This window comes from Heloderma suspectum, chromosome 1 (assembly GCF_057233095.1).
Source record: "Heloderma suspectum isolate Gila_16-S chromosome 1, 16-S_ref, whole genome shotgun sequence".
NCBI classification, from domain to species: domain Eukaryota; kingdom Metazoa; phylum Chordata; class Lepidosauria; order Squamata; family Helodermatidae; genus Heloderma; species Heloderma suspectum.
The window spans coordinates 16,158,061-16,172,375 of NC_139458.1; the positions used below are offsets into that span (position 1 = coordinate 16,158,061).

Below are 14,315 nucleotides of genomic sequence, written 5' to 3' on the forward strand. Positions count from 1 at the left end.
TAATGCCTCTCCCACAATTTATCATTTGTGCTTTGAAGGCATCCACCCCACAAAATGATGAGAGAACTGGTCCACAGTTGGTTGCACATGCTGAGCAAGATTTGCAGAGGTATGGTAGGAAGGAAGTTCTAAAAACTGACCAAGAATTTTCTTCACTCCCTTTTGCAAAGGGGTCCCCTTCAACCCAAGTCTTTCTTTTCTATGTAAGCTGGGTTACTCAGAATTGCCTTGTTTTCTGTGTCTAAAGAAATGCAATGTATGCTCTTTTCCCTCCCAATCTTATTTGTAGACCTAGTACATTTCGAGATATATTTGCTATACGAACCTCTACTCGAGAAGACAAAACACCTCGATTGGTGAAGCGAGGGCAAAATGAATTGATTACTCTAGAAGATGTTAAGTGTGAGTAAGTGTGGGTGTTCACATTGAATTACAGAGTAGTTTTATATCACCTAGAACGATTGGGCATACCTGGGATTGTTTTAGATTTCTGATTTAGAGTTATTCTAAATCCACAACTCTTGTTTATATGGCCTAAATGGCTTGCATCCAACGTATCTAAGAATCATCAAAGGATAGCATAGAAGAGGGTTGGGCAGACTTCAGGCTTGTGGGATCTACTTTGATTTTTACTAGAACCCTGAAGTCCACCAACTGGAGCCAGATGCATAATAGTGGCTCAGGCAGGCAGACATAGGGTAAGAATTAAGGAAAAGGATCCTCAGTCAGAACACATACTCAGGAATTAGTGATTGGTACCAGAACCAACTCACAAGTCCTTTCACACAAAAAATCAATTCCTGGATTTCCTGCAAACTTTCTTTTTCAGTAACCTAATTTAGAAGGGGGATAAAGCTTTTCAGTTGTTGCTGCAGTTACACAACTGGGAGTCAGGAACCCTTGCTGATCCTGCAAATTATCTAGAGATCTACCAATAGATCCCAATCTACTTTCTACCCCTCCTTGACATAGAAATAACCTTATGGTATCTTCCAGCTGGGTTAGTGAGGTCATTCTCTCGCCCACAGGCAGGACCATCAACCACCCAGGGCTTCCCAGGAATGTTGTTGCAGTTTAGGGACTTTGAGCTATCTGTCTGTAGTTCAGTACTTTGAGAGCATTTAGCTGTCTGTTTACCACCTAATAGCAGATAAAATACTTCTAAACAAATTTACACCTAAGATTGTTTTGTGGGTTCCAATCCAGGTTTTGTACTAACAAGAATTAGTACAGGAAGATCTTTTTTGATCCATGTTTTATTTTTATTGCTCCATATGCTTAGAACATCACATTAAAATGTATATATTGACATTAAAACATTTATTGTTCTTAAACAGAGTGTTGTTAAAGCTCCTTTGACCTTAATAGCTTAAAAAGAAATAGAACTTCTTAAACATTTCTTGGTCTTAGACTTTTAATCTTAATACCTTAAAAACTGGAGGCGTTCAAGACGAGGCTGGACAGCGACCTGTCAGGGATGCTCTGACTTGCATTCCTGCATTGAGCAGGGGTTGGACTTGATGGTCTTGTAGGCCCAATTGGTGACATGCATCCATCCCCCTTCACTCTATTTGCACATAGCTCAGTGGCCGAGCACCTGCTTTGCATGCAGAAAGTCCTGCGTTAAATCCCTTGCAACCCTACTATTCTATGATTCTATGAAATGGAGAGATCTCCTAAGTACCAAGTTCCCTATTCAATACTGAATAGGCTATTCAGCTAACAGGTACATGGGCATGGTGAGCTTCTAAGAAGAAGCTCCCGCATTGTAAAATCAACACATATTTATACTGTTTGTGTAGAAATTACCTCATAACTAATATTATCAACTGTCCCATAAATTAGGGCTCACAGTCTTAATTATCTCATTGTTATTAAATGTTCTCAAAATTTAGAACATGCATAAAAGGCTTAGACGTACACTCTTCGGCTTAGAAAATATCAGTTTTGAATTATACCTTTCAGAAGATAATTCCTTACTCAAAATTTGCCAATTAAACTTGAGTACATAAATTTTTCTAGACATCTATATATCAAGCTTTTTGATGTGTATACCTTACACAATATTTTTTGCTCATTATTTGATAAGTGAAAACTTATCAAAAGTACACTTTTGACCTGGAATAATACAGTCTCACACCTGTTCATTACTCAAACAAACTTTTGGCCCAAGTGATAGGCCTTTAAATCCACATTTTCTCTTTCGAATATTATCCAGGTCATCTTGACCATTATTTTTATGCCAGTTACCCAGAATTCATCGTGAACCTGCTTGTGTCTCTATATCTTCTCTTTAATACAATTTCATACAATACTTTTTACTTATTTGCATTTTCAAATTCTTAATAATCATTAATATTTAGCATTTGTATTTCATAATAAGATATCTTATACTGTTTTCAGAGAGGTGGTTTAGCATTTTTTTCAATAGTCTTCCCAGCATGTCCAATAAAGCAAAGTCATCTATTTCTGAAATCCATGACAGTGTCCCATTGGGATCAGTGGGCAATTTTCATTGAGACCACAGCATGAGAGGAAAGTGTTAAACTTCCTGTCACTGCCTGCTGTGTTCCCAGTCATTATCAGCCCTCTGTTTGGGGCTGCTATTTGAATCTTTAAAAGGCATGGGTATTAAATGCAAGCATGCATTTAATGTCATGTCTAGTTTGGCCCTAACATCCTTCTCCCTGTCTTGCTAGATTTCTATGTGCAGGGAATACTTTTGTATGGAGGCTCAATCAATCATGTGAGTCCCACCTGCAGTCTAAAGGTTTAATTCTGTATTTCTATTATTATAATTAATCATAATCATATCACTTTTTTATTGTTCACCACACAGATATTTTATTGGATGTAGACATAAATGTTGTAAATAAACATTAATAAAGGGATACAGCCTAAACCCAATTTTACCACCTTCATGAAAACTAGGCCTGTGTTATACCCCTTTACTGCCTATTCCTCATCCCCTTAGGCCAAGCCTGTACTTGCACACGGATGCGAGTCTGGTGCGCCTCCAACACACTGCAGGCCTGCTCAATTGGTGACATGCATCCATCCCCCTTCACTCTATTTGCACATAGCTCAGTGGCCGAGCACCTGCTTTGCATGCAGAAAGCCCTGCGTTAAATCCCTGGTATCAACAGGTAAAAAGATTAGGTAGCAGGTGATGGTAAAGACCTTTCTCTCCCTGAGACTGTGGAGAGCTGCTGCCAATCAGCGAACAGTGAGCGAGAAGGACAGAGAGCTTCGGCTATTGGGCGGTATAGAAATGAAATAAATAAATAAATAAACAGCCTGACTCGCTATAAGGTAGCTTCATATGTTCCTATATGTACAACAGTCTCGGGCCCTTTGGCCAAGTAGTAGCATTATTGACGCTAGAGAAGCAGTATCGGCTCAAGGTTGTCTTGCAGTGGCACATTCCTGCTTGAATAGTCACCATCCTTTCGTGGGAATGTTCTGTCCACAAGAGCACAGGCAAGCTCAGCACAACAGAAGAGAACAGATGGCGTGCATGGAATTTATTTTATTTAGGGTACAATCCTATGCATGTTTGGGCAGAAAAAAGCCCTACAACTCAAAAGCTAGCCATCCTGGCTGTGGAATGCTGGGAGTTGTAGGACTTTTTTCTGTATAAACGTGGATTAGGATTGTGCCCTAACTGCATCTTTATCCTGCCCTTGCTCCAAGGAACTCAGGACGGTGGGCACAATTCTCTCCCAGCCCATTTTCATTTCATTTATTATATTTCTATACCGCCCCATAGCCGAAGCTCTCTGGGCGGTTCACAGAAATTAAAAAAAAAAATTAAAATACATGATATAAAGTGTAAAACCATTCACATAATGACATAGAACAAATGGCACACACAACAACAACATATATCTACAGCAATTTAAAACAGCCAGAGACAATCAAGGAGATTTTATCCTCACAGCATCCCTGTGAGGTAAGCTAGGCTTAGAGCGAGAGCAAGTGAGAGAGAGAGAATATGAATAATTGGCCAAAGTTCCCCAGTGAGCTTCCGAGCTGAGTGGGGATTTCAGCCTGGCTCTCCCCAGTGTTAGTCTTAACGTGTGCTCCCAGGAAAAAGGCATGCTGTTATCAACGTGAAATAAAGCAAGAGCCCCCTGCCCCTTCCCAATTTACGGTAAACTGCAAAATCCATATTAGTGTAATACCTTCATTAAGCCAACTCAAGGTCCTAAGAAATGTGCAAGTTTTCGAGCTCTCCAGATCTCTTCATCAGGGAAGATGTTAAAGAATTAGGTGGGTGGTGGGGAGAGGAGAAAATCGTAGCTGGATTTTATATGTTCAAAAATGGCAGTTCAACCATAGTTTGTTTGATTCTTTGTCCCAGCAATCCCAGGTGCAACTTGAAACCATCACAGGCTAATGTGACTGTCTGCAGCCACTTCCCACATTTCATCTTAAGATTCTGACCATGCAGACTTCATGAATTCAACACTGAGTCAGCTTTTTCCTCCTCTCCTCTCCTCTCCTCTCCTCTCCTCTCCTCTCCTCTCCTCTCCCCACCCCAACCCACCCCACCCCACCTAACCTGCTTTTTCTAACATTGTGCCTGATGAAGATACATTTTTGTGAACTTGAGTTGACCTAATAAAGGTATTATGGTAATACGGATTTTGGAATTTTTCTTCCAGCTAACATCACTACTTTTGCTTTTTGCCGAGGTTTAAAGGGGTCTTTTCCTTTTTCTTAATTTACTCTTCCAGGGCAATCCTAAAAAAGTCTGATTTGGAAGTAAGTCCAACAAAATTCAGTGGTATTTATTCCTAGTAACTGTGTTGAGGATTGCAGCATTTTCTTTTCTTCTAGTTTCTATCTCTCCCTCTACCCCTCTGCCCCCGAGAATGATTGGAATCTGGGCAGGGAGATATCTGTTAGGACAATGTTGTTGTTTTACTGTTTCACTGAGAACCTATTTTTAAAAAACCAGTAACATTTGAGTTATTAAAACAAAAACGGATTTCAGTTCTGTCAAAACAAATCAGAAACAGAAGGTAGTCCAGTCACAAAAGAGCCAGTGTGGTGTAATGGATAACAGCCTTCCCATGCTGGCTGGGGATAATAGGAAATGTAGTCCAACACATCTGGGGGGTACCAGGTTGGGAAAGGCAGGGACAGCGTGCCCAACTGGACTGGGCAGGCCTGGGTTCAAATAGCCCTCTCAGCTTTAAAGTTCATTGGGTGATTTGGAGCCAGTCATTACTTCTCAGCTTACATCACAGGTCTATACAACAGGTTTTTTAATTTTCCTTTACTTTGGATGTTTCAGATGCTGCTTTGTTTCTGGCACACGAAGACGATTCATTTCGCCTCGCTTCTTTCTCCATAGTTATGAGGTACACAGTTTGGTATTTCTGTTTTACGGTCAGATGCCTCGGAGTCTTTTTTTTTTTAAATAGCACCTTGTAAAACAAGTAAGAAGCGAGACATTAATGCAGGGGGTTAAATCCTCTTTTTGCTGTCATCGTGACCTTAATCCTGAGAGGATTCTTTGGCATACATAATCCTATTATAGGAAAAGTGGCAGAAATCCCAGCTATACTACCATCAGGCAAGTGCCCTTGTGAGCTACATGTGGCTGCTCCTTGGTACGCTCCCACTTTAAGCATCAAGGATGTCCTACCGGGGCTCTCGCTCAGTTAAAGAAAGCTTAAGTCTATCAGACATAGGAACTCACTAGGTGGCCTGAGGCAAGCATTCGCCACAGACAGCTGTAATATGAGGATAATAATAGTGATCTACCTTACAGGGCTGTTGTGATGATTACTGGGATAATATGCAATATTATGTATTTATTTCATAATAAATGCAATAAATAAATATACCTATAATATAGGTACAGTACACCTGCACTGGCTACCTGTTAGCTCCTGAGCCAAGTACAAGGTCTTGATGTTATCCTATAAAGCCCTGAACAGCTTGGGACCAGGTTACCTGGCAGATCACCTTCCACAATATAGATCTGTGCAATTATTACGATCGTTGGAGGAGGTATTGCTGGTTGTACCAAGACCTGCAGATTGCCATCTTGCAGCAACCAGGAAGCAGGGCCTTCTCCGTGGTGGCATCCATCTTGTGGAATTACCTCCCCCCTGGTATTTGGAAGGCACCAACTGAAGCATGCTCTAGGAGCCAACTAAAGAGCCAGGTCTTTACCCAGGCGTTCCCTGAGTGACTGTGCTGCCCGGTTTGTTCATTTGCAATGATGGTGTTGTTTTGGTTTTAATGTTTTTATTAATGTTTTATATAAACATTTTATACAATTGTTTTAGCAATTATTATGTATTTTAATTGTATTTTAATGTATATCATAATGTATTTTAACGTATTCAATTTTCTTGTAAACTGCTTCAGTATAATTTTAAATATGGTCAGTGGTATATAAATCGACTAAATAAATAAGTACATAATATATGTGAAAACTTTTCAACACCCTAAAGTTAACCTTTATTTATTTATTTACATTTTCACCCCATCCTTCCTCCAACAAGCTCAGGGGGATGTACAGTAATCCCACCCCCAGTTTATCCTCACAACAACCCTGTGAGGTAGGTTAGGCTGAGAGAGTAGCTAGACCAAGGTCAACTGGTAAGCTCTTTGGCTAAGCAGGGATTGCTATCAACGAAAGGGCCAATTTCCTGTATATTAAAATCGCATTATGATTAAGTTCCTTGACCCTAATATATAATGCTGTAGGTTGTAATTTCTCTTTGTCTCTGCTAGCTCCCCTTCAAGGGGCCATTTCACAGGGTACCTGGCACCACCTGCCCACGAGTCCACTCTGTTTGCCACTGAGGCCATGGACTACATATTCAGCAGAACAGAGGTGATGGACTCCTGAAGCAATGGGCTGTAGCACTTTAGGCTGTGGAGGGGCGAGGTACTGTCATTTTTAAATACTCCCTGTACATCAGGGGTGGGCAGAGAGTAGATCTCCAGATGTTTTGGACTTCAGTCCCATCATTCCTGATCATTGGCCATACTGGCAGGGGCCCCTGGGAGCTGCAGTCTCAAACATCTGGAGCTCTACCATCTGCCCACCCCTGCCCTACATTTAAAACAACAGCAACCCTCACAGTAGAAAACTAGCCCAACTAGCTCATTTTTTACTTGTGGGGAGTCTTGTACACAGGGGAACATTAAAAAATGGCATCTCCCCTCAAACTGCAATCTGAACTGGTACAGTCCATTCTGTCACTCTGCTATGTTACCTAACCCAGGCCTGATCCAGTTCCCTGGCAAGCATACCAATATAATATTTGCAACGTTCATACATTCCATTTCTGTTATATGCCTGCATACAATATTCAACAGGTACTCTTTTAAAATATGTAACACATGAAAGAGGCCATATGTAAAAACAGGAAGTTTAGGGTGCAGTCCTATGCAAGGTTAGATGGAATAAAGTCCTACAACTTCCAGCATTCCCCAGCCAGTACGGGGCATGCTGGGAGCTGTAGGACTTTTTTCTGTCTAAACATGCAGAGGATTGCACCCTTAGTTGCTAAACACTGAAAGAAAAACAGAAAACCTTCCTACTGGGGCTGAATGACAAAGAAAGCCCAGGATCCAAAGCCCTCTGCATTACCTTCTGCATGCGCTCTAGAGGCATGGAAGCTCTCCTTCCCATTGCAGCTCCTCGTGCCTGTTCCCCCAAAATCAACTTAGTGGGCTGTGGGAAACCTCAAAGTGATATCCAAAGCAAGGCAACGAACTGTAACAGGAAGGAGAAATGGTCAGAACTGCCATGTGCACATACTTATTTGTTTGCTTATACTGTGTGCCATCCGTGTGCATGGTTCTTTACAGAGTAAAACAGGACAGGTCCTGGCCCTGAGGTGCTTACGGTCTAAATTTCGATGCAGGTGGAACAACAGAGGACGGGGAGGGAAGTGGAAGCAGCGGTAGATGGGGAAGACATCTGCAGTTGTTTCAGTGGCATGTGCTTAAGCTGAGTTGCAGTAGGGCAATGAAATGAGGGATTTGTGCCAAAGGCTTCATGGAAAATGTGATTTTAGGGGAGGCATGGGAGGGAAGAAAGAGAGGTGGCCATCATGCAGGTGTTGAAAGCTGTTCCAAGCATCCGAAGCAGCAAGGGAGAAAGGGTGGAGTCTCTTGAGAGAACAGGAGGCATTTGGTTGGCAGAGGGTGGTGGAGCTGACGGAGCGAAGATCATGATTGGGGATTATTGGGCTATAAGAGTGGAGAGAGAAGGAAAGTCGGGTGGGCAAGGCCGTGAAGACCTTTCAAGGTAAGGACACGGTGCTTATGCTGGATCCAGGAGGGGACAGGAAGCATGTGCAGTGATTTAAGAAACTGTGTCATGTGATTTAGAAGTACTTTAGGCACACACCTGGGACTTGTTGAGTCACTGACAAAATTATGGTCAATAACTAAGCTGGTGCAATTAATGTCCATTACTTAGATGAATGGAGAAAACAACTGCTCCTGAAACAATAAATAGTACCCAGAATCTAGACACCATTGCACAACAGGCAGAATTTAACAAAAGATGAGCCCTTCCCGCCCCCCACAAATGGCTCCATTGTGATGTTTACATGTGACATTATGGGATTTTTAACTTTTTAAACTAGGTGTAAGCAGCTGGATGATTTCCTCATGGCTCTACTATACTATATCTCTTTTTATTTGGAAAAAATCACCCTGGAGATGAAACCCAAATCTTTTATGGGGTAAGTAAAATTGCTTTAATACGTGACTCCTGTAATGAAGCTGATAGGATCAGGTCCCTGCACTGGTGCACAGGTACATCTCCTCCCTGAGACCTTGTGCCCACAGTCCCTCCTGGTCTGGTCTGTGTCATGCTGCGCAGGGGGCTTCCTCCATCAAAGCAGGGCTGGCAACAGCTGCTTACATACGATTTTGAGGTCAGGTAGCCCTGAATGCACTAGCCTTGTGCCATCACGCTAGCCTGTTGCATTCCACAATGCCAAACAAGTTCAAAAATTGGGGTTTCGAATACAGCATCCGAAGGGCACCTCTACATTGCAAATGTAAACCAGTTCCTTTCCTGTTTTAAAGTTCATGTCTCCTACACCAGGAACCCTGGGAAACTGTCCTATGAAGAACTAGGAATCTCTGACCAAGAATCTCTAACAGAAACTGAAATTCCCACCATTCTTTGGGAGTAAGCCATGGCTGTCAAACCAGGGTCGATTGAGTTTAAATGGGTTGGTGCGAAGTTTCTTGTCCTTGTGACTGGAAAGTTAGGCTTGAAACTAAAGTGTGTGGGAATTGTCCTCAGTAGCCAGAGAAGAGGACAAGCAGGATTTCCAGTGGTCAGAGGGCAGCGCTTCATTGCCCTGTATAGGTCTTTGCCCCTCTCCATGACTAGCAGAAGTAGCATTAAAAAATCTGTTAAATAAGCATGTTAACATTTGCTAAGTATTCATAATCTTTATAGGCTGCAGAAATTACCATTTCTTGGCACATAGGGTTGTATCCAATTGTGGTATTCCGCTGGCGAGAGGGAACCACAAGCAGAATGAATCTCCCACTGCAGCCCCTCCTAAAGCCCCCAGTCTGCCCTGGAGGGTTAAGGGACCCCCTGGAACAGATTTGGGGCATGCGTGGGGGGCTGTAAGGGAGTGGAGAGGATGGGGAAGTCCCATTGCCCAAGCGGAGTCCTGCTGTATGAGGGTTAGATCCTACCCATAGCTTTGATCACCTTGGTACTGAATATTGATTTTATTTTTTAAGCACAGAGTATACAATGCCCTGCCATGCTTAGGAGGGGCATGTTTTACTTTAGCAGGCCACAGTTTCAATCGCCCAGCAGTGCCAGTTTATATCTCCAGTTGCAAAAGACATCTTGAGTCCAAGAAATAAAAACATGGGAAGTTGCCTTATACTGAGTTGACCCTTGGTCCGTCTTTCCCAGTATTGTCGACACTGACTGGTAGCAGCTTTCCAGGGTTTTAGGCAGGATTCGTTCCTAGCCCTACCTGGAGTTACCGGGGATTGAACTTGGGACCGTCTGCATGCAAAGCAGGTACTCTTCTACTGAGCTACGGCCCCTCCTCAGAGAGATGCCATAAAGCAGAGCGAACAGTATCGGGCTACATCGATCAAAGGCCTGACGCAGTATAAGGCCATTCCATGTGATTTGGGGATGGTTAAGAAATTCCAGGAGCTTTTCAACTGCAGTGTTATTCACTCTCCTCTGACTGGTGACCCCATTCTGCAGTTGCTTGTTGATGCTGGGCACCTTTGAAGTCCCAGACAACTTCCTTGGACTCCACCCCATGCATTCTGCATCCTCCCATTCCCTCCTGAGCTCATTCTTTCCTCAGGTGTTTCTGGCCTCTTCCTCTGTGAGGAGGCTCAAGCTAACACCTCTTAGTGTTTGCAGATCAGTCCTGCCTCTCTCACGCTCTTTCATGACTGCTTGAGGTTACTTCTGCATCCCCTGGTCCCTTTGAACCTTTCCCCAGGACCTGGTGGTTTTGGCCCCAGTCAAAAACAGGGATGAGTAATGTCTGACCTTGAAAAAATGGCTAGAACCCTTCTCCTCCTGGCCTGATCCTCTTTCTTTAAAGCCATCTGATCCACTGTCTTGATCTAAGTATCTGCTCTGTAGTTCCATGTGCAAAATGGGGCAAATAACCCTGGCCTGCCTGCTTCCCAGAGATGTCAGTGGGGGTTCATGAGATCATGAAGGCTACAGTTTTGCACGTGGAATTCAGTCATAAACACACCCTATTTAAATTAGTAGGTGTGCTTTATGCCATGAATGGTTAAGAACATAAGAAGAGCCCTGCTGGGGCAGACCAAAGGCTGCCCGATTTAGTCCAGCATTCTCTTCACCCAGTGTCCAACCATCTGCCTATGCAAAGCCCACGAGTAGGGCATGAGTGCAGCAGCACCCTCCCACTCATGTTCTCCAGCAACTGGTGTACAAATACCTCTGATACTGGAGGTAACATATAGCCATCACAACTAGTAGCTGTTGATAGCCTTATTCTACATAAATTTGTCTAATCCCCTTTTAAAGCCATCCAAGCTGGTGAACATCATTACATCTTGTGGTAGCGAATTCTATAGTTTAACTATATGCTGTGCTCCAATTCTACCTTTCTGTTGTTTTGTTTGTGTGGTGACCCTGATGGTATTTCAAACCAAGGCTTTTGGAAATGTTGATATTAATGTTTCCTCCTTCTCCTGTTGACCTGTCTGGAGGCATTCCACCACAGTACACCTTGCTCCCTCCTGCTCCTTGTTTGTGATCACAGCCTCCAACGTCCCATTGTATCACTTAATTCTATTAATGACAGCCTGGGTGTAATGAATCTCCTGAACGATTGGAGTCTTGCTAGGCAATCTGGGGTGTGTCATCCCTGCCCTATGATTTTATGATATAATCTTCACATGGCTTTCTTTTATTTGAACCAGAAATTCCTAGTGCAGATGTAAATGCCCCTGATCTCCTAAGTATGTTTAGGAGACTGGGAATATGTGACACAGAACAGATTCCTTGACCTTTTATAGTCCCCCCCCTCCCTTTTTTTTTGTCAAACAGGAAGCCGAGCATCCTGGAAAGGAAAGAAATGAAGGAGAACCAAATTAAGTTAGCAGTGACCAAAAAGCACCTTGCTGAGATGTACTGCATCCTTATCCTTGGACTGGGGATGTCTGAGCAGCATCATATGGCTTGTGGAAAGTAAGGAAACGGTTGTGCCTACGAAATGTTTCCTCTGGAGGGAATGCCAGTCTGAAGCTAGTGTCATGGCATCTGCTTTGCGAAGCAAATGCCTACAGGAAATGGAGAAGGGAAGTTGGACAGTAGTTTCTAGGTGGATAGGCAAAACCATACTGGCCAATGCCACCGGAGCATTGAAACCGAAGGGAGATGTGGAGGCCACTCCTTTGCGTCTTTACTTGGAAGCAAGGCCCAGCACATTCAACAGGGCTTGCTTTGAAGTAAATCTGCATAACTTGCAGGTGAACATGCCTAGGAGAAGCCCTGTGTAAAAAAATGTCCCATGGCTTTTTCTGAAGAAAACTGGACTAGGGAAGCAGGATCACTGGGGGTGAGTAGGGTGGCACAAGCCATGGGATTTCATTGGGGAATATTTATGTCACCAGAGACGGATTTGTTGTGGGGTGTTTTTCCAGTCCCGTAAGTCCAGAGCCATTAGTTCTTAATAATACTAATACTAATAATTTTTTACCTAAAGTTTTACCTTGACAGTTTGATACTTTTCTAATATTTTGAGTTTAAACATACTTGTTCTGAGGCCAAAGACACATTTCTGGTTGTGGGGCATTGGAAAATGGCTTGGGGTAGTAAAAATCCCCCCCCCCCCATTTGTGTGTATTTTTTTTTAACAAATGTTGGCTGAGCGCTAAGCAGTGCCTCCATGGGGACATGGAGGTTGCCAAAGTTCCAACCAGTGGAGGCTGGCAGCTCCGATGTCAGTGGGGCAGTGAATCCTTGCTGAGATTCAGTCAGAACTCTAAAGGAGCTTTCCAAGGTACAGAAGCACTTTGGATAGCTCCTTTAGAGTTCTGACTGGTGCTGCCTGAAACCTGGAGCGGATTCACCGCCCCACTGACATCGGAGCCACTGGCCTCCACTGGTTCCAACCTAAGCCTAAGAGCCACGTGCAAAAATCCCCATAGGGTCCAGTGCTGTAGCAGCCTGTGGCATTGCTTCTCCCCTATGCCTGGCTCTCCAGGGCTGCTTGTACACCGATTATCCTCAAGTGAAGTTTCTCATGGCATGATCTCCTGCCAATTGCTGCAGATCAAATGCCTGTTAAAGGCACGGCTACAGGATTCTAAGCTGGCAACATTACTCACCACTCAAGGACCCAAGCCTAGTGCTTCTCCCAGTTGCTCTGGTCTACAAAGCCCTCACTTCTCCTTCCTGCCTCCCCTGCCCCCCTATCCATCCTTGTCTTCCTCCCCCAGCCTAGCCTGCAATCTCTCAGGCACAAGGCTGCCATCTTTTCAACTGGCCTCTGTAGCTGTTACCAGCAGCTTGATCGGCCACCCTTGCCAGGCTCCTTATCCCTCCCCATGCTGTGAACACCATCACTGCTGATTTTTGCAGAGCAGGCTGCTCTTAAAGGCACAGGAGCAGGCCAGGCCCTGAGTTTTTCCCCTGCTCACAATCCAACAGGCACAGCATACTTTACCTCCTTCAGATCACACTCTCCCTGGCCACCTCCTTTTCCTGGGCACCTTCCCACGTGTGTCTTGGAAAAGGGGAGGAGAAGCAGGGAAGAAGAGCCAGTCTCGTATCTTGATATGCAATGCCGAGTTTATCCTTGAAAGGTCATTTCCTTGAAGTATTTATGAGTCAGGTGTATGTCTCGGGATATAGTTTGAACATCCGTCTTTTGACCTTTGTCCTAGTGCTGAGGACAAATGTGAAGGCCGGGTTGTTTAAAAATAATAATAAATAATAATATCACCATCATTTTTCAGGTTGGTTACCTATGGAAAAGCTCCTGCTTTTGTTGTTGGCAGGAGGCACTCACTCAGCATGGGAAACCAGGCCTGTTATTCATTCAGTGCAAAAGGCCCCTTTGTGCATCGCCTTCCTGTTTCGCTGGGCATGAACTGCAAGGGCAGGAGGGCCTGTGCATTGCAGAAAGCCCACAACACAGCAGGGAGAAAGGCGAGGAGAGGAAAGTTGGCTCAGATATGTTGTCTGGGTGAGAAGAGGAGTCTGCACCCTTACAGCTGTAGCTTGCCAGCCAGAAAGCAAGGGCTGCTCTGGAACGCAGTGCCCAGTCATGCGGAGATGATTCCAGCTGAAGCAGCAGGGCACACAGCCTTTGAACGGGCAGGAATAGTTCTTCCAGCAAGTCCTTAGCGGAGGCTAGCAAGCTCGGCAGGATCACAGAGCAGTGTTTGTCAGTCCCTGCATGCCATGGCTGATAGTCTTCTGGATCAGGGTGCACCTGTGGAATCAAGAGCCTGGCTATTTTCCATGCCCAGGGTGTATTTGGCTATCCCAACAGAGCTACCAGCTCACCATCCAGAAATTCCCTCATTAGTTTTAAGGCACTTCTGAATTAGGAGATGAAACAACACCTGGTGCTTTCCGCCTGGTTTTCCCCAGCTCAGCTTCCCTGCCTGCTGTAGCAAGCACCACTCCAGCTGTGCCATATGGGGGAGAGGGGGTGGAAGGAAGGAGGGAAGGAAGGAAGGAAGGAAGGGAGGAAGGAAGGGGAAAAGACTAGAACAAAATGTAGAGAGGAGAAACTACAGCAACAAATTTAAAGGTACAGGGGTAATTTCTAGGTTCCTCT

General features: G+C 44.1%; 1 protein-coding gene and 1 long non-coding RNA gene across 5 annotated transcripts in view; one reads left to right on the forward strand and one right to left on the reverse strand.

Moving 5' to 3' along the window:
- PPP1R36 (protein phosphatase 1 regulatory subunit 36) overlaps nt 1-14,315 on the forward strand; it is a 39,818-nt gene that overhangs the window by 13,634 nt on the left and 11,869 nt on the right. For all 4 annotated transcript variants that reach the window (XM_084837050.1, XM_084837028.1, XM_084837039.1 and 1 more), the window contains 4 exons: nt 290-402; nt 5,303-5,369; nt 8,628-8,726; nt 11,573-11,713. In XM_084837050.1, coding sequence (XP_084693176.1) covers nt 290-402; nt 5,303-5,369; nt 8,628-8,726; nt 11,573-11,713 — 420 coding nt within the window. The remainder of the gene's footprint in view (nt 1-289; nt 403-5,302; nt 5,370-8,627; nt 8,727-11,572; nt 11,714-14,315) is intronic.
- Nucleotides 1,247-14,170, reverse strand: LOC146356954 (uncharacterized). The gene is made up of 3 exons (XR_014788141.1): nt 13,194-14,170; nt 7,622-7,747; nt 1,247-5,435 (listed from the first exon to the last, which is right to left on the reverse strand). It is a non-coding gene; the product is annotated as an uncharacterized LOC146356954 (long non-coding RNA).